General features: G+C 41.6%; 2 protein-coding genes across 2 annotated transcripts; one reads left to right on the plus strand and one right to left on the minus strand.

Annotated features, from left to right (window-relative positions):
• Window positions 1–483: 483 nt before the first annotated feature.
• On the minus strand, window positions 484–12062 carry LOC115109933 (progestin and adipoQ receptor family member 4-like). The gene is made up of 3 exons (XM_029635186.2): window positions 10917–12062; window positions 2502–2720; window positions 484–1800 (listed from the first exon to the last, which is right to left on the minus strand). The coding sequence occupies exons 1-3, from the start codon at window positions 11188–11190 to the stop codon at window positions 1367–1369; spliced, it is 927 nt and encodes a 308-aa protein (XP_029491046.1). The 5' UTR covers window positions 11191–12062; the 3' UTR covers window positions 484–1366.
• Window positions 12063–16090: 4028 nt separating this feature from the next.
• LOC115109932 (perforin-1-like) lies at window positions 16091–19457 on the plus strand. The gene is made up of 5 exons (XM_029635185.2): window positions 16091–16233; window positions 16766–17350; window positions 17537–17675; window positions 17834–18051; window positions 18219–19457. Exons 2-5 carry the CDS (start codon window positions 16818–16820, stop codon window positions 19096–19098), a joined length of 1770 nt encoding a protein of 589 aa, XP_029491045.1. The 5' UTR covers window positions 16091–16233; window positions 16766–16817; the 3' UTR covers window positions 19099–19457.
• The last annotated feature ends 140 nt before the right edge of the window (window positions 19458–19597 follow it).

The following is a 19597-nucleotide window of genomic DNA, read 5'->3' on the forward strand; positions in this document are numbered from 1 at the left end:
CATACCCAGTTACCCTTCACCCATACCCAGTTACCCTTCACCCATACCCAGTTACCCATACCCAGTTACCCTTCATCCATACCCAGTTACCCTTCACCCATACCCAGTTAGCCTTCACCCATACCCAGTTACCCTTCACCCATACCCAGGTACCCTTCACCCATACCCAGTTAGCCTTCACCCATACCCAGTTACCCTTCACCCATACCCAGGTACCCTTCACCCATACCCAGTTAGCCTTCACCCATACCCAGTTAGCCTTCACCCATACCCAGTTACCCTTCACCCATACCCAGTTATCCATCACCCATACCCAGTTACCCTTCACCCATACCCAGGTACCCTTCACCCATACCCAGTTAGCCTTCACCCATACCCAGTTACCCTTCACCCATACCCAGTTACCCATACCCAGTTACCCTTCACCCATACCCAGTTACCCTTCACCCATACCCAGGTACCCTTCACCCATACCCAGTCACCCTTCACCCATACCCAGGTACCCTTCACCCATACCCAGGTACCCTTCACCCATACCCAGTTACACTTCACCCATACCCAGTTACCCTTCACCCATACCCAGTCACCTATACCCTTAACCCATACCTGACCAGAGAGAGACAGACAAAGCTAGAGAGAAGGGAGAAAGACAAACAAACATGGAAGAAATAATGAGAGGGAGAATATCCTCTCTAATACACAGTAACTCAAGTAGTTCCATAGGACTCTGTGACGGGTCTGGGAGTGCTTTGTGCATTACTAGCATGTATGCATGCTACGCTGTGAGTGTGTGCGGTGTGTGTGTTTGTTCTGAAGTGTATATGCTATGTGCTGCATAGGTTGCAATAGAATGACATCTGAAAAATACTTCAGAAAGAATGAATGCATCATTGACGGATCCACTTTGATAAAAGACATAGGTTGAAATGGTAATTAACACATGAGGATAAGTCAACAGCAAATCAACTATTGCTCAAGTGTAACTTCACTTGCATATCATGATTTTTTTGGTAGACATTTCTATGTGTATTTCTGATATCAAATCCTTAATCTTCTTTGTGTGTAATCTTCACAGATCCTCTGCTGTGTGTGTGTGTGTGTGTGTGTGTTTATATTCCCTAATATAAATAGCAACGCATTTATAATGGCAAGGTGGACACAGATACAGTATGAACATTCTTGCTAGGTGCACATGTGTCAAAGCCTGCATCAATCCCTATTATGTAAAACACTTTATCTGGCCTTCCATGCACATCTTCATGAACACCTCCCATCTTCCCTTCCCAAGTATTACCTTTTGAAACAGTCCCCCCCCAGAGGTCCTAAACCCTGTTCCCCGCTGGTCCCCCTCCAGGCAGGGTGGGGCTCAGTCTGAGGGACAGTGGTGGCTGTTGATCCAGAGCAGGTCGTCCAGCACACCCCAGTGCAGGTAGAGGATGGAGCCCACCACCAGCACGTGCATGATCTGGTGGCTGTTGCACCAGTAGTCAAAGAGGCCCGGGCGGAAGCGCTCTGGGATGCGCGAGATGTTGATGATCCCGCCCAGTACAGCCAGCGCGTCCATGGTGAGGAAGTGTTGCAGCGAGGTGGGGCTGCCGCCGCCCACACCCACCCAGCGCAGCAGGAAGAAGGAGAAGCGGAACAGGGCCTGCCAGGCAAAGGAGCGCAGGCGCCGCACGCTACTCCGCGCCGTGATGGCCGAGTAGATAGCGTAGCTGGACAGCAGGATGTAGACGAGCAGAGCCACTGTGCGGGTGAATGGGTAGCACAGCAGGGTGCTGTAGACGATGGGCAGCGCTCCTGAGGCAAACACAACACACAAAGTCAGAGGCAGTTAGTCATTGAACTACACCACAACAAATATTCCCATCCCAGAGAATCATGCACACAAAGCTGCCATCAAGGCAAAGGGGTGGCTACTTTGAAGAATCTCAAATAGAAAATATTTATTGATTTGTTTAACACTTTTTTGGTTACTACATGATTCCAGATGTGTTATTTCATTAGTTTTGATGTCTTCACTATTAATAAAATAAAAACCCAGGAATGAGTAGGTATGTCCAAACTTTTGACTGGTACTGTATTATATAGATGACTTTCCTGTCAAAATAAAGATTTAATAATAATAATAATAATACTTTATTAGGTAGTTACTATAGTCATTATTTATGAAATGGGAAAATGTTTTTATTTTTATTAGGTTATGCATGTGCTCTTTATGACAAAGTGTGAATTCAAACTTTTTCCCCCCCTACCAAGTTACACATCTTGAAATGCACCAAATTGCTGGAACGACCCACTGGTTATTGGATACTCAAGATGATTTGCATATATGTAAATTAAAAATGGATTGCACAAAAAGAGTGCACCAGAGAGTGTACACAGAAAACAAAAGGCCGGAAGAGAAATAAAAGAGAAGGAGATAAAAAGGTAGAGAGAATGAAAGAAAGAATGAGAGAGTAGAGAGCTTTTAGTTGCTACCCAGAAGCCCCTCTGCTTACCCAGTGTGTTGATCATGCAGATGCCACACATGTCGAGGGTGAGAAGGGTGTGGTAGACAGGCTCTCCTCCCTCGTGGTTCATGAAGAGGTGGTAGAGCACAGAGCCCAGCTGGGGAGACAGGCAGGCCAGGAAGTGGACCACACCCAGCCATGTCACACTGATCTGGGACCAGGGGAAGTTGAGCGGGATGAGGAACAGGAAGCAGAGCAGAGGGATACCTGTCAGGAAGGGGTGAAGGGGATAAACAGGGTTCGGTCAAATAGGCCTAAATCTTGCTGATAACTAGCACCAGGTTTACCAATACAAAAAGCTTGCAGTTTTCACTACTGTACTGGATAGTTTATTTTCACCTGTTATTATATTCCAATGAAATTACAAAAAAATTCAAATGTGTTATGAATTTCCAATCACATTAGCAATACGGCATAGCGCTACTGCATAGACACCTTTTTCCACCTTCCACAAGCTCTTGTTTAGCTTCAGCAACAATTACTGCTGCACTACAGGGCAATCCCACTGTAACAGAATTACACAGAGACTGTATGGCAAGCAAAAAACAACTATGTACAAGGACTACTTTGACCAACATACACACCAGGGTTCTCCCCAGGATATTTTAACAAGGAGGTGCTGCAGAGTACAGCCAAGATTTATGAACACCTGTAACTGCAGTTTCCTGCAATCTAGAGCAAACAATGGCCTTATATGATAACAAATTAAGTAATATTTTTTTCTTTTTTTTAATGGTTCGGTCCTATAGACAGTGAGTCATGTGGCAGGCAAACAGGCACCCAGTTACTGTTTGATTGAACACTAGGTTTTCAACGCTAGGTGTTCAACGCTAGGCATAAGTGACTTTGAGCGTGGTACGATTGTCCAGTATCTCAGAAATGGCCGGCCTCCTGGGATTTTTACGCATGACAGTGTCTAGGGTTTACTGAGAACGGTGCGACAAACAAAAAGCATTCAGCCAGCGTAGCCCTGTGGGCGAAAACAGCTTGTTGATGAGAGGTCAAAAGGAGAATGGCAAGAATCGTGCAAGCTAACAGACAGGCAGACGACCACACCGGGTTCCACTCTTATCAGCTAAAAACAAGAAGAGGAGGTTCCTATGGGAACGTGATCACCAACACTGGACAACTGAGGAATGGAAAAACTTTTCCTGGTCCGACTAATCACGGTTGCAGTTATGTCATGTTGACGGCAGAGTCAGGATTTGGCCTAAGCTGCATGAGTCCATGGCTCCATCCTGCTGTCAACGGTACAGACTGGTGGCGGTGGTGTAATGGTGTTGGAAATGTTTTCCTGGCACACGTTAAGTCCCTTGTTACCAACTGAGCCATGTTTGAACACCAACCACACCTTGTAGAATCCATGCCCTGAAGAATTCAGGCTGTTCTGGAAGCAAGAGGGGGGTTTGACCCGGTACTAGATGGGTGTACCTAATAAACTGGCCACTGAGTGTAAGTGCCTTTAGAAAGTATCCATACCCCTTCACTTATTCCACATTTTGTTGTTACAGACGGAATTCTAAATGGATTAAATAGATGTATTTTCTCACCCATCTGCACACAATACAAAAGTGAAAACGTATTTTTTCAAGATTTTTGCAAATTTATTGAAAATGAAATACAGAAATATCTCATTTACATAAGTATTCACACTCTTTTGCTTTGACACACTTCACTACAACTTGGTTGGAGTCCACCTGTTGCCAATTCAATTTTTTGGACATAATTTAGTAAGAAACACACCTGTCTATATATGTCAGAGGTGAAATAATCCCATGAAGTCCAAGGAACTAGTACATCTCCAAGATTGTGATGAGGCATATATCTGGGGAAGGGTATAAAACAACTTGTAGAGAGTTCAAAGTTTCCAAGAGCACAGTGGTCTCCATCATTGGGAAATAAAAAAAAGATGGAACTATCCAGACTATGCATAGAGTTGGCCTTCTGACCAAATGGAGCAACCGGGCAAGAAGGACCTTGGTCAGGGAGGTGACCAAGAACCCAATGAACACTGACAGAACTACAGAGTTCCTTGGCTGAGATGGGAAAACCTTCCAGAAGGACAACAGTCTCGACAGCAATTTAATGGAAAGTGTCCAGACAGATGCCACTTCTGAGAAAAAGCCACGACAGCATGCCTGGAGTTTGCAAAAATGCACGTGAAAGACTGATAGCATAAGGCAAAATATTCTGTGGTCTGATGAGACAAATTGGACTATTTGGCCTGAATGCAAAGCGCTATGTCTGGAGAAAACCAGGCACAGAACACCAACCATCTAACACCATCCCTACTGTGCAGCTGGCAGCATGATACTATGGACATGCTTTTCAGCTGCAGGGATTGGGAGATAGAAGGAACAATGAATGGAGCCAAATACAGGCAAATCCTTGATGAGAACTTGCTTTAGAGTGCAAATGACCTTTGACTGGGGAGAAGATTTACATTCCAACAGATTTACGTTCCCTCCAATCTTTGGAGGGAGTTGAAAGTCCGTGTTGCCCAGCAACAGCCCCAAAACATCACTGCTCTAGAGGAGATCTGCATGGAGGAATGGGCCAAAATACCAGCAACAGTGTGAGAAAACCTGGTGAAGACTTACAGAAAACGTTTGACCTCTGTCATTGCCAACAAAGGGTATATAACAAAGTATTGAGATAAACTTTTGTTATTGACCAAATACTTATTTTCCACCATAATTTGCAAATAAATTCATAAAAAATCCTACAATGTGATTTTCTGGATTTTTTTCTCAATTTGTCTGTCATAGTTGAAGTGTACCTATGATGAAAATTACAGGCCTCTCTCATCTTTTTAAGTGGGAGAACTTGCACAATTGGTGGCTGACTAAATACTTTTTTGCCCCACTGTACAGCCAAAGCAATGCTGGAATGCTTTAATCCTATTGGAAATCTGTGGAAAGACTAAGATTGCTGTTCACCGCCACTCCCCATCTAACTTAACAGAACTTGAGAAAAAACACAAATTCAGATGTGCAAAGCTGATACAGACATACCCAAGACGACTCAAAACTGTAATCACCGCCAAAGGTTCTTCTGCAAAGTATTGACTCATGGGTGTGAATACTTATTTAAATGAGATATTTCTGCATTTCATTTTCAATACATTTGCAAAAATGTTTAAAACATGTTTTCACTTTGTCATTATGGGGTATTGTGTGTAGATGGATGATAGAATTGTTTTTTAAATCCATTTTGAATTTAGGCTGTAAAAAGAAGAGGTATAAGTCAAGGGGTATGAATACTTTCTGAAGGCACTGTTTTTTTTCTCTTACGTTCTTTAGGAGATCCCTGCACAGTAAATACAATTAAAACACTTACTGGGAAACAGTGCAGATGCAAAGATCACAGTTCTTTCCTGTGAAAAAGCAATTCCGTTACCATGGAATTACCCTTAAACTACAGAGATGTGTTGTAGGTTGCTTCACTTAGGCTATTGGGATGTGCTTGGTGAGCAAAATCAGGTCCTTGAAATTTGATACACACATATCACTCCTCCACATCCTGCCTTCTTCCCGATCTTTCGCTCACTCTGCTTTTCCGAATGTAAAATCATTTGTCCTGGCCAGGTGATACAGCCAATGCAATCCAACACCAGAGGAGGCTGGTGGGAGTAGCTATAGGAGGACAGGCTCATTGTATTGGCTGGAATGGTATAAATGGAATGGAGTTAAACATGTGATTTCCATGTTTGATACCGTTCTATTTATTCCATTCCAGCCATTACAATAAGCCCGTCCTCCTATAGCTCCTCCCACCAGCCTCCTGTCTAACATCTATTTTGAGTGTGATCTCTTCTGCACCCCTCCCTCCATACCCTCCCTCAGCACTACTGAACAGTACAACTGGACAGGCTCTCTAAGGCTGCATTTACACAGGCAACCCAATTCTGAGGATTTTCCATTAATTGGTCTTTTGACCAATCACATCAGATATTTTTCAGAGCTGATCTGATTGGCCCAAAAAACAATTAGTGTAAAAAATATAATTGGATTGCCTGTGTAAACACAGCCGAAGCGGTCCAAAGTATGATTGCTACTCTTTAGACAGGAGTTGCGTGTTTCTATCCAAAAGTATTCCAGCTGTTGATTCTATTGTGCAAATGTAGCATGTGGACACCATTTGTATGATCTTATTTGTTTTTCAGGTGCCATATTTTACCAAAAATGGGACTTGTGTGACTTCATCAACTTGAAATATATAAATATATACCATTTAGCAGACGCTTTCACCCAATGAGACCCAATGAGTCATACATCCGTATTTATGTAGCCTATTTTCTGAATGCTATTATGCTGCAAGAATATTGCAATAACCTTTTTCTCTGAATGACAAACCTTTTTCACTGAATGACAAACCTTTTTCTCTGAACATCCTTTTTCTTTTAATTACTTCCTCTGAATGACAAATTGCATAGTAAGGGAGAGGCTAAGCTGCCTGCTAATCAATCAATCAATCATTCCTGGTCTTAATAAAGGATTCCTCTTCCTTTCAGGAATAAATCCCCCCCTGCCCTGGTGATCACTAATCCTGTCTGGTTCAATGACTGTTGGCAGGGTGTGCTGTAAGTAAAATAGAAGGAGTTGGCTGACACTAAAACTCAACACTCAACAAGTTGACTTCACTTGAGGTCATCAAGAATCCTATGCTAGAGACCATGGTTTCATATGCAATCTTGGTCAATCTGAAAAGGAAGAGGATTTTTAGAGACACAGACAGCCTTAGCCTTCTCCTTCTCTGCCCAACACATATACTGAAATTATAAGAGTATGTGGGCAAATTCATTGTGAATATCTAAAACTTGTTACCAGACTTTCTGACATAATTACCACGTTATTACCAGTTTATTCTGTGCTGTAATGTACTACCAAGTGCAACCAAAACTTTACATAAAGCTTATTATATTAGTCATCAGTTGGTGATGAGATTTGTCTTTGGTTTTGCCTATGGTAACTTACTGTGATTCAACTAACTACAATAGCCAGCTGCTTGCTAGTTAGCTAGCCAGCTAACACTTTCCATAGCTGCTGTCACTGGTCACAGTACGGAGCGACTTCAGTGCCAACAGAAACTTTATTTGAATTCAACAGTTTTGAATTTGTAATGCACAAATTGAATCATTGAATAAATAAATGTAACTTGTATTTCATGATTGAAAACTGAATTGAATTAATGTTTTTAAAGTTTAATTTCAATTGAATTAAATACATTTTCAAATTCAGTTCTCTAAATTAAGATTCAAAACCAGAGGCAACATCCTGGTACTTTGTCAGCAAGAAATGGTAGAAGTTAACAGATTGAATCAAACATTCCACAGGTTGAACAGGGTTCCGGCAGTTCCTGAAGCCAATGTGGCATGTTTATTTTATTTTCTTCCGATTAATTTGGCTCTAATGTGTGTACCATTTTGGCTATAAGCTATTATGACCCCATTCCTGAATGGGACTCTCTAAGACTCTCTTGAATATTGTTGTTCCTTCTGTTGCCCTCTATGATGCACACAGGACACGCAATAGAGTGTGACAAAAATAAATGCAATTTGGCCCCCATAAGAATATAGTTGAATTGCCCTGTCATAGCCCTTCTGAGGATAGCTTTTCCACTCCCTATTTAATCTTGCTCTTGTGACTGACTGGGTTTGAACTGGATCTCCAGCATGTCATAAGACTTTGTTAGCCCACTTAGCTAAATCCCATATGGATGAGTTCAGGAAGCTAAAAAGTCTTCAAGTGTCTACAGCAAGGGCTCCTGAGTGGTGCAGGGGCCTAAGGCACTGCATCTCAGTGCAAGAGGCAGCACTACAATCCCTGGTTCAAATCCAGGCTGAATCACATCTGGCCATGATTGGGAGTCCCACAGGGCGGTGCACAATTGGCCCAGTATTGTAAAAAATTGAATTTGTTCTTAACTGACTTGCCTAGTTAAATAAAGGTTAAATAAAAAAATAAAGGTCACTCATTAACCTGTTGTGTGTAGGGGGCAGTATTTGATGTTTGGATGAAAAACATACCCAAATGAAACTGCCTATTTCTCAGGCCCAGAAGCTAGAATATGCATTAGGATAGAAAACACTCTAAAGTTTCCAAAACTGTCAAAATATTGTCTGTGAGTATAACAGAACTGATATTGCAGGCGAAAACCTGAGGAAAATCCAACAAGGAAGTGGCTCTCATTTTGAAAGCTCCCTGTTCCATTGCATGCCTTCCCTCCATTTAAAGGGATATCAACCAGATTACTTTCCCTATGTCTTCCAGATGGTGTGAACAGTCTTTAGACATAGTTTTAGCCTTTTATTCTAAAAAATTAGTGTCAGAGGATGGCTGGGTGCCAGCAGAGTTTTGCATGCGCCAACAGCTTGGAGCAGACATTTTCTCTCTCTGTCCTATTGAAAAAGCTGCGGTCTGGTTGAAATATTATCAATTATTTATTGTAAAAACAACCAGATTGTTTATAAGTTCTACGAACTTTACGGATACTATTTGGAATTTTTTGTCTGCCCCGTCGTGACCGCTCGAGCCTGTGGATTACTGAACATAACGCGCCAACCAAATGGAGGTATTTGGATATAAAAATAATCTTTATCGAACAAAAGGAACATTTATTGTGTAACTGGGAGTCTCGTGAGTGCAAACATCCGAAGATCATCAAAGGTAAGCCATTCATTTTATTGCTTTTCTGACTTGTGACCAATCTACTTTGCCTCACAAACGCTTGGTTTGCTTTCGCTGTAAATCTTTTTTGAAACCTGACATGCCAGGTGGATTAACAACAAGCTAAGCTGTGTTTTGCTATATTGCACTTGTGATTTCAAGAAAATTAAATATTTTTAGTAATTTAATTTGAATTTGGCGCTCTGCAATTCATCGGATGTTGACGAAAATGATCCCGCTAACGGGATGGGTGCGCCAAAAAGTTTTAAAAGAGTGTGGATCTTGGTTACATTTCACCCACAGACCTCATACTGACGGCATCAATATAACTGACTGGGTTCGAACTCAGGCCTACTGTAGAACAACACTTTCTGTGGCAAACAGAAGCATAAGAATCTGTTTACCACATTTAATGAGAGCACAACAGCGGTGGTTTGGTGATCCATGCATGTGATGAACAACCTTGCCTGAGACCGGAAGACAGGATTAGGTTATAACCCAGGTCTCCTGTGTGCCAGACAATGCAACTTTTCAGGTCTCAGAGTACTCATCATGCAAGCATGGTCCATGAACCACCTGTTACACTTCACCCCCCTTTGACCTCCTCCTTGAAGAGACCCATCCAAGTCACAGAACCAATGCCTAGGCTTTAGCTCAGCAGGTTAACAAAGTCTTCACCAAGTCAGTCACATTATAATGAGTACCCTTGCCGAAGACTTGAAACTAATATGTCTAACATGTCAAACTAACACATCTTCAAATCTCAGGCAAGGTTCTCATCACATAAGCATGGTCACAGAAACCACATCCATGTTCCAATTTTAGCTTTCAGCAAAGGGGCCATAATAGCTTATAGCCCAAAGAGTTCAAACGCTAGAGACAAATTCACTGGAAGAAGATAAATTCAACATGACACATTAGCTTTAGAAAACGCTTGAAACCTGTTTAATAACACAGAGCGCACGGTTCTCCCCAATGTAAGTGCAGTGCTGCGCCACCTTGTAGACTGGCTGCACCACTATGTAAAAAAAAAATGTTAGCATTTAATAGAGTATTTTTTGCTCTAGATTGGAGGAAATTGCACTTACACGTGTTAAAAATGTAAAAATCTTTGCTCCAGAACTCCCCTCAGCCGTACTCTGAGGCACCACCTTGTTAAAATATCCCGGAGAGAACCTCGGAGTGTGTGATTCTATCTGTTATTCCTTGCTAGCAAAGTACCAGGATGATGTCTCTAGTTTTGAATCTGAATTTAAAGAACTAAATTTGAAGTGAATCTGAACGCATCTGAGAAGTTGAATATATGAAACTTTGCTAAACTTGAAATTATATTTTGTAAACTTAATACACAGACAATGAAAGCAATATATACCATATTTAAATGTAATATATAAATATTGTATTTGAATATTTAATGCAATTGAAATTGAATTTTAAAATGCAATATTCATTCAATTCAGTTTCAAATCATGAAATACAAGTGCAATTCATGAATTCAGTAACTCAATTTGTGCATTACAAATCGGAAAATATAGAATTTATATTGAATATCTTAATACAAAAATATTGAATTCAAATCGTTTCTGTTTGCACTGAAATCGCTCCATAGCAAAGCCTTCACCCAGGCAAGATCTGCACTGCTCTGTTACTAGCTAGCTAGCAAACCCACTCATTTATTTCTAGAGAAATGTAGCTAGCTAGCAAGTTATCTTCAGCTCAAAATATTTAAACTCACCATGTGTGTATATGTTTCCCAGTTCGTTGTGCATGTAAAAAAGGCTTCTTATACAGTCTTGGACAGAAGATATTGGTCGGTATCCAGTCAGGACGTATTTGTTGAATTGAAGATGAGGAGGTGAATTCGCCCAGTCTAATAGTCTGGGTCCATTTAAAAATGCCATAGCAACCAAAATAGTTAAAACGACGCCGCCAAAAAAATAAAATAATGACTGTACACCTATATACACATATAATAGAATTATTGCGAATAAAAATTTATTAGACACCATTGATAAAATCTGGGGGGGGTTAGCTAGCTATAATGTGCTGCTAGCTACCATTGCTACAGTACTGTAGCGAGCTAGCGACAGAAAATATGTTCTTTCTTTTCAGCACCACTACCCGGTGACAGCGTTTTTATCCCGCTGTTTGCTTTTAAAAACCGATACTTGTGTCAACCACAGGGGTTGACAAGGACGAGGCCAACCACATACATGGTGTAAGCCCGTGGTATACATTACATATTACATTTGATTGCCGACATACCACCCAACATCTGTCGGAGGTTAGCTAACACAATATAATTCATGGTAGCTGCTAGCTAGTTACTCAATGTGTCGCTAGCTAGCGTACAACATTCCACGGCACATAACATTAGCCATAGTTAGTTTATCTACACCGGTTCACAAGTCCAGTGGCTTTAGCTTAGCTACTTCCATCCGTCACCTTGATACCACTGACTACAGAGGAATGGGTTTAGCGGTCAGATTTCCAATACAGTACTAACGTTAGCAGGTCATAACGTAAAATCAGCTAAACGTTCGAACACAATCACCTCTATTGTCTTTACAAAAATATCCATATTCTGGTTACAGCTAACTAACGGTAGCTAGTTTGTCACCGACCAACAACTACAGATGTAGTGCGATGGAACGCGTTAGCGTGCTACTGCTGTGATTTGCACCGGGAGATTTCAAACAAATATGGATAAGGAAGATGTCAATCCGACACCAAAAAATACAGATTTTCGTGTCCAAATCTTCTCTTGTATTGGTACCCCCATTTCCCATAAAGATTCCGTCCAAACTCTTGTTAAATGTGACTCGTTTATTCACCTGCGTCGAGTCCCTCGCATCGGATGATTGATGCCCTGTACCGGACAGTGACGCTCTAATCCAATGTTGGTATAGAGCGGTACTGAAGAGAATTATTGCGGGGGACTGACACTGGGTTTTTATGAGAAAACAGCACAAGGGAGACAGGGATACATACTTCACCGGTCACTGTCTGGTATTATTTTGGAATAATGTTTAATAATGGCTGCACCAATAATTAGGCTATCCTCTCTGGAATTTAGGAAACATGAAGAAGAAACAGTTATTTGTACATTAATCTTACATATTTTCTATGTATTTTTCTAATTACTTTCACGTAGTTAACAAATGTAGGCCTACAATAGCAAAGTTTATTTTAAAATACACAAAAATGCACATTGGATAAGAAGGTGAAAGGTTGACTGTAGTGCCAGTCAGGGTGGCGGGAGCCATGTCAATCAACCAGCCCTCGCAGCTTGCGCTCGATGTTCACCCTTCATTAGCCAATAAGAAAGCCTATAACATGAACACGCCATTACTAAACCAATTGGAGCGCAGAATTGTGTTCATGGGTGTGTTCATATATTATATTATTATATGGGTGCGTTTCTATCTGATAAGATTCTGTAGTTGTGAGAGCGCAAAGAATAGAGAAAATATATTGTCCCTATATTGTTGGAGGTATGCTTAATAATTCTAATTGACTGTATAGATTGTGATTCAATAAAAAAAAACAATTGTTTACCAAAAAGTAATAACTTAGTTACTAGGAGCATATGAATGTTTCTCTAAATATGAATCTAAAATATTGTTTCCACACTTTCTTTCTTTCTTTCTTTCTTTCTTTCTTTCTTTCTTTCTTTCTTTCTTTCTTTCTTTCTTTCTTTCTCTCTCTCTCTCTCTCTCTCTCTCTCTCTCTCTCTCTCTCTCTCTCTCAATTAAATTCAAGGGTATTTATTGGCATGGGAAACATATGTTTACATTGCCAAAGGAAGTGAAATGAATAAACAAAAAAAACACAAAAAAGTAAAATAAACAATAAAAAGTGAACAGTAAATATTACACTCACAAGTTCCAAAACGATGTGCAAATCTAGTTAAAGTACAAAAGGGGAAATAAATAAATATGGGTTGTATTTACAATTGTGTTTGTTCTTCACTGGTTGCCATTTTCTTGCGGCAACAGGTCACAAATCTTGCTGCTGTGACACTCTGTGGTATTCCATCCAATAGATATGGGAGTTTATCAAAATTGGATTTGTTTTCAAATTCTTTGTGGGTCTGTGTAATCTGAGGGAAATATGTGTCTCTAATATGGTCATACATTTGGGAGGAGGTTAGGAAGTGCAGCTTAGTTTCCAACTCATTTTGTGGGCAGTGTGCACAGAGCCTGTCTTTTCGTGAGAGCCAGGTCTGCCTACGGCGACCTTTCTCAATAGGAAGGCTATGCTCACTGAGTCTGTACATAGTCAAAGCTTTCCTTAAATTTGGATCAGTCACATTGGTCAGTTATTCTTCCACTGTGTACTCTCTGTTTAGGGCCAAATAGTGTTCTAGTTTGCTCTGTTTTTTAGTTAATTCTTTCCAATGTGTCAAGTAATTATCTTTTTGTTTTCTCATGATTTCGTTGGGTCTAATTGTGTTGCTGTCCTGGGGCTCTGTAGGGTCTGTTTGTGTTTGTGAACAGAGACCCAGAACCAGCTTGATTAAGGGACTGTTTTCCAGGTTCATCTCTCTGTAGGTGATGGCTTTGTTATAGAAGGTTTGGGAATCACTTCCTTTTAGGTGGTTGTAGAATTTAATGTCTCTTTTCTGGATTTGGATAATTAGTGGGTATCAGCCTAATTCTGCTCTGCATGCATTATTTGGTGTTTTCCGTTGTACACAGATTTTTGCACTCTTTCTTTTTCTCCCTCCCGCTCTTTCACTCCCTACATGGTAGGCTGCAGCATGCTGTGGTAGCCATGCTGGTTAAGTGTGCCTTGAATTCTAAATAAATCACTGACAGTGTCACCAGCAAAGCACCCCCACACCATTACACCTCCTCCTCCATGCTTCACGGTGGGAACCATACATGCGGAGATCATCCGTTCACCTACTCTGCGTCTCACAAAGACACAGCAGTTGGAACCAAAAATCTCAACCTGGACTCAGCCTAAAGGACAGATTTCCACTGGTCTAATGTCCATTACCTGTGTTTCTTGGTCCAAGCAAGTCTTTTCTTATTATTGGTGTCCTTTAGCAGTGGTTTCTTTGCAGCAATTCAACCATGAAGGCCTGATTCAAGCAGTCTCCTGTGAAGCATTTATTTGGGCTGCAATTTCTGAGGCTGGTAACTCCAATGAACTTATTGTCTGCAGCAGAGGTAACTCTGGGTCTTCTTTTCCTGTGTTGGTCCTCATGAGAGTCAGTTTCATCATAGAGCTTGATGGTTTTGCGACTGCACTTGAAGAAACATTCAAAATTCCTAATATTTTCCACATCCACTGACCTTCATGTCTTAAAGTTATGATGGACTGTCGTTTCTCATTGCTTATTTAAGCTATTCTTGCCATACTATGGATTTGGTATTTTACCAAATAAGGCTATCTTCTGTATACCACCCCTACCTTGTCACAACACAACTGATGGCTCAAACGCCTTAAGAAGGAAATAAATTCCACAAATTAACTTTTAACAAGGCACACCTGTTAATTGAAATGCGTTCCAGGTGACTATCTCATGAAGCTGGTTGAGAGAATACCAAGAGTGTGCAAAGCTGTCATCAAGGCAAAGGGAGGCTGGCTGCTTTGAAGAATCTCAAATATAAAATATATTTTGTTAACACTTCTTTGGTTACTACATGATTCCATATATATTATTTCATAGTTTTGATGTCTTCACTATTATTATACAATGTAGAAAATAGTAAAAATTAAGAAAACCCCTTCAATGAGTAGGTGTGTCCAAACTTTTGACTGGTACTGTATGCTTGAAGGGTGCTTTCTTTCTTTCTTTTTCGAACCTGAGCCCTAGGACCATGCCTCAGGACTACCTGGGCTGATGACTCCTTGCTGTCCCCAGTCCACCTGGCCGTGCTGCTGCTACAGTTTCAACTGTTCTGCCTGCGGCTATGGAACCCTGACTTGTTCACTGGAAGTGCTACCTTGTCCCAGACCTGCTGTTTTCAACCCTCTAGAGACAGCAGGAGCGGTAGAGATACTCTGAATGATCGGCTATGAAAAGCCAACTGACATTTACCCCTGCGGTGCTGACCTGTTGCACCATCGACAACTACTGTGATTATTATTGTTTGACTCTGCTGGTCATCTATGAACATTTGAACATCTTGGCCATGCTCTGTTATAATCTCCACCCGGCACAGCCAGAAGGGACTGGCCATCCCTCATAGCCTGGTTCCTCTCTAGGTTTCTTCCTAGGTTCCAGCCTTTCTTGGGAGTTTTTCCTAGCCACGGCGCTTCTACACCTGCATTGCTTGCTGTTTGGGGTTTTAGGCTGGGTTTCTGTACAGCACTTTGTGACTGATGAAAGAAGGGCTTTATAAATACATTTGATTGATTGAATGATTGATTGCTGTCTTGTTTTCTGTCTTGTTGTGTGTTATGTGTTTGTTGTTATTAGTGTAATGGTGTAATGTAATATTGAAAATTTAAAAAACGTTATTGACAAAATTAAAACCATTCTTCCTTCAGTTATCTATGGCCAGCTCATATTGCTCTGCCTCTTTTACTGTAACAAACTTATTATATTTGGTCATTTCAGAACATACATGTAGATTGTTATGTTGAATTAGCTGTTCTATAATTGAGAAGGTAAATTCCTTCTTATATCACATTACCAAGGGTTTCCTAGACCTAGTAGGCTATCGTGATCTTCTCAACAGTTTAATTTTATCAACCCACACCACCACTTCAGAGAAATGACAAAGTAAATGGTCTGTCAGATGAAGGCATTTAACTGAAAGACCACTGTCGTATTTTTCCACTGAGCAGCACACCAGACCACCAACCCCTCTTCCGCTCAATTCTCGCTCTCTGAAACCACAGAATGTTCTATTCTGTGGCAGACACTCTTTTGTGTCGTCTATACTAAGACCAACATCCCCTCAACCTTCCATTTGCTCGTCCCGTTTGAGTACGAACACACCTTTTCCTATATCAAAAAGGAACTTAATTACGGTACATTATTGCCCCAGCCTCTCACTCTCACATCCATCACATAGTGGACAGACGGGTCAAAGGTGAGTTTTAATGCTGTATATTTAGTTTTGCTTCGCACCATTTTTATAGAAAGGAAACATACAAAAGTAGATATGTGAATATGGACAAAAAATATTATTTTTGAGTATTGTACAGTCATTAAGAGAGTGGCCTTTGAAATAAATAAATAACAAGTGGGATGAAATAGAACAAGATTGAATTTATGCAAGTGTTATGCTTATACCCTATTATGTATCTCATAGTTGAGGGTCAAGATTCATTTCCATTGAGGATTCAATTCAGGGAATGAATATGATGACGGAACTACAATTCAACAATAACCATTATGTAAATTGGGAATATTTTTGTAGAAGTTCCATGTAGATCAGCACCAAGTTTTCATATGTTTGTGTAAAATATGGTAAACATTGTTAGCTTATGATCTAGCCTATAGGTTACGTTTGCATGCTGACTTGCAATAAGTTATGTATGTTATATCTTGGTCATCAATAATTGTTTTACTTCATTATAATAATTAACCTTTAATTCACAAATAACTTTTCTTTTCTTCAGCATGAAACAGTGACTTGTAGGTGCCCGTCGCAAACATCTCACCTCATCCAGGATGTCTTTATTGATAGTGTGCCTCTGGGCAGGGCTTATGTTGTCCATTCCTCATCCCAGTTGCCAATCATGCACCATCGGCTCAGCCAATGAGTGCAAAGAGGCAGAATTTGCTCCTGGAACCAACCTAGCAGGGGAAGGCTTTGACATCACCAAAATGAAACGCAAAGGAGCCTTTGTCATTGACATGAACGTGTGGAAACGCAAAGACAAGACCTGCACCCTCTGTAAGAATCCCTATCTGGAAGGGAAACAACAGAGGCTTCCTTTGGCAGTGGTGGATTGGAGACCAAACCACCAGTGTAGTATGAAAGTGTCCAGTAAACTCCATCGCTCCAGTGAGTCTCTCGTCAGCTCCAGTGGCTCTTCTGTGGAGAATAACTGGCAGGTCAATCTAGAGTTAGAGAAGGGATCAATAAGTGGGAAGATTATGCTCGCTGGTACCAACTCCAAATTGGCTGAATACTCCATGGAGAAAACCAAGAGTGACAAGTTCAGTTTCACAAGCCACAGTGTGTCCTGCGGGTATTACAGGTAAACATCAGGTGGCGCACACAGCAAGAGCTCATTTTACCCATGTGTCTCTGTGAAACCTCATCTCAGTTTCCTTTGGGGATTGTAAATACAAGTGTGTTTTTGAATGTTCATTTCATTTTATGAGGGCTTGTCTGTATCCATACAACATTAACCCCCCTCTCTCTTTTCTCTCTCCACAAATAGCTATCGAGTATCTGGCCAGCCCAAGTTACACCAAGAATTCAAGACAGCAGTGAAGAATCTCCCCAAAATATATCAACAAGAAAACAAACAACGTTATTACAAGCTTATTGATAACTTTGGCACGCATTACATTACCAAGGTGAGGGAGAGAGATGGTCAACATCAATGTGGTAAATCATCAAGGCAATAGGCACCCAAACTACATATCAAAATTAGGGATGTTTGCCCCTAGATGTGCAGTTTACTGGTATCTCTCTGGAAAATGACATTACTTTCTACCTCTCATCCTGTGTGTAGGTGAGCCTGGGTGGAACGGTGCAGTCTGTGACCAGTATCAAGCAGTGCCAGGCCAGCCTGCAGGGTCTCAGTGCGGAGGAGGTGAAGATGTGTCTGGATGTGGAGGCGTCTGCCAGTGTGGGTGACAGCAACAGCTTGAAGACTGAGTTCAAGCACTGTCAGGAGGATAAGTCTAAGACAGAGAGCAAGGCCAGCTTCTCCAGTGTCTTCAATGATAGGTGGGGAATTATAGTCTGCTGCTCTTTCACATATAGATTCTCCCTCACACAATTTCTTTAGTTCTGTCTCTCTCTCTCTTCACCCTTCCCTAATCAATACATACTCTCCCTTGCTGAAATGTGTACTGCCCCTCACAAAAATATTTTCCCCCTCTGACACCCTACAGGTTCACAGAGGTGAAAGGTGGCCACACCACAGAACCAGAGCTCCTCTTCTCTGCTGATAAAGATCCCGCCTCCTACAAGGAATGGCTGAACTCCCTACCACACTATCCGGACATCGTCTCCTATTCGCTGGAATCTCTCCATGAGTTGCTGCCCACCACCAACCCAGCTCGGAAGCACCTGCGCAAGGCCATCAGCGACTACATCCTGGAGAAGGCCTTGTGGAAGAACTGTTCTGAACCCTGTCAAACTGGCATCAAAAGTGACCACAGAGACTCCTGCGTCTGCAACTGCCACAACAACCCCGGGGTGAGCGCCGACTGCTGCCCCACCCGCAAGGGCCTGGCGCGGGTGGTCATCACTGTTCAGAGAGGGGCCAACCTGTGGGGAGACCACACCACTGCCACTGACGGCTACGTGAAGGTGGCTTTCGCAGGCCAGATAATCGGACGCACTAAAGTTATCTACAACAACAACAACCCCAGCTGGGCAATGAGCTATGACCTGGGAACCGTGGATCTGTCAACCAGTAAGAAGCTGAGATTTGAGGTGTGGGACGAAGACGACAAGTGGAATGACGACCTGTTAGGAGAATGTGAGAAGGAGCTGACAGCCGGGGTGAAGGAGGATCTCTGCAACCTCCAGCATGGCCAAATGTTCTACAAGTGGGAGGCGGTGTGTGCCCCCAGTCTAGGTGGCTCCGCCTGTATGGACTATGTGCCCTCCCCTATGAATCCCCACCTGGAGAAGGTTTATGTGTCTCGCCACTCCCGTCTCATTCCAAAGGACATGCTGGTGAGTATGGGAGTCTTGTTGGACGGACCCAATCTCCATTGCAACAAGAGCCTCAGTACAGGGAACAGGGAGTCTGGACGATTTTAGAGGTATGCATGGTGATCCATGTCAAAAACCCACATCTTTTCTTCAGGTAGATTTCTCCAACCTAAAATAATAAAATAAATGTTTTGTTAAAATGTGTTTTGTTTTCTATACTGTATCTTTGAACTCCTGAGTGGTGCAGAGGTCTTAGGCACTGCATCTCTGTGCAAGAAGCGTCACTACAGTCCCTGGTTCAAATCACATCTGGCCATTATTGGGAGTCCCATAGGGCGGTGAACAATTGGCCCAGCATTGTCTGGGTTCGGCCCGGGGTAGGCCGTCGTTGTAAATGAGAATTTGTTCTTAACTCACTTGCCTAGTTAAATAAAGGTTACATTTAAATAAAACAATTGGGAGTATTAGTTGCTTGTTTTGTACTTGTTTGTGTTAATTTACGAGGTAGCTTTCAAATTGTTGAATGATTGGGTTACTTTATGCATAATAAAATGCTTATAGCACACACAGGGAGACCTCGTTTATGTCTCAAATGCAAAGTTCTCTG

This window comes from Oncorhynchus nerka, linkage group LG21 (assembly GCF_034236695.1).
Source record: "Oncorhynchus nerka isolate Pitt River linkage group LG21, Oner_Uvic_2.0, whole genome shotgun sequence".
Classification (NCBI taxonomy): domain Eukaryota; kingdom Metazoa; phylum Chordata; class Actinopteri; order Salmoniformes; family Salmonidae; genus Oncorhynchus; species Oncorhynchus nerka.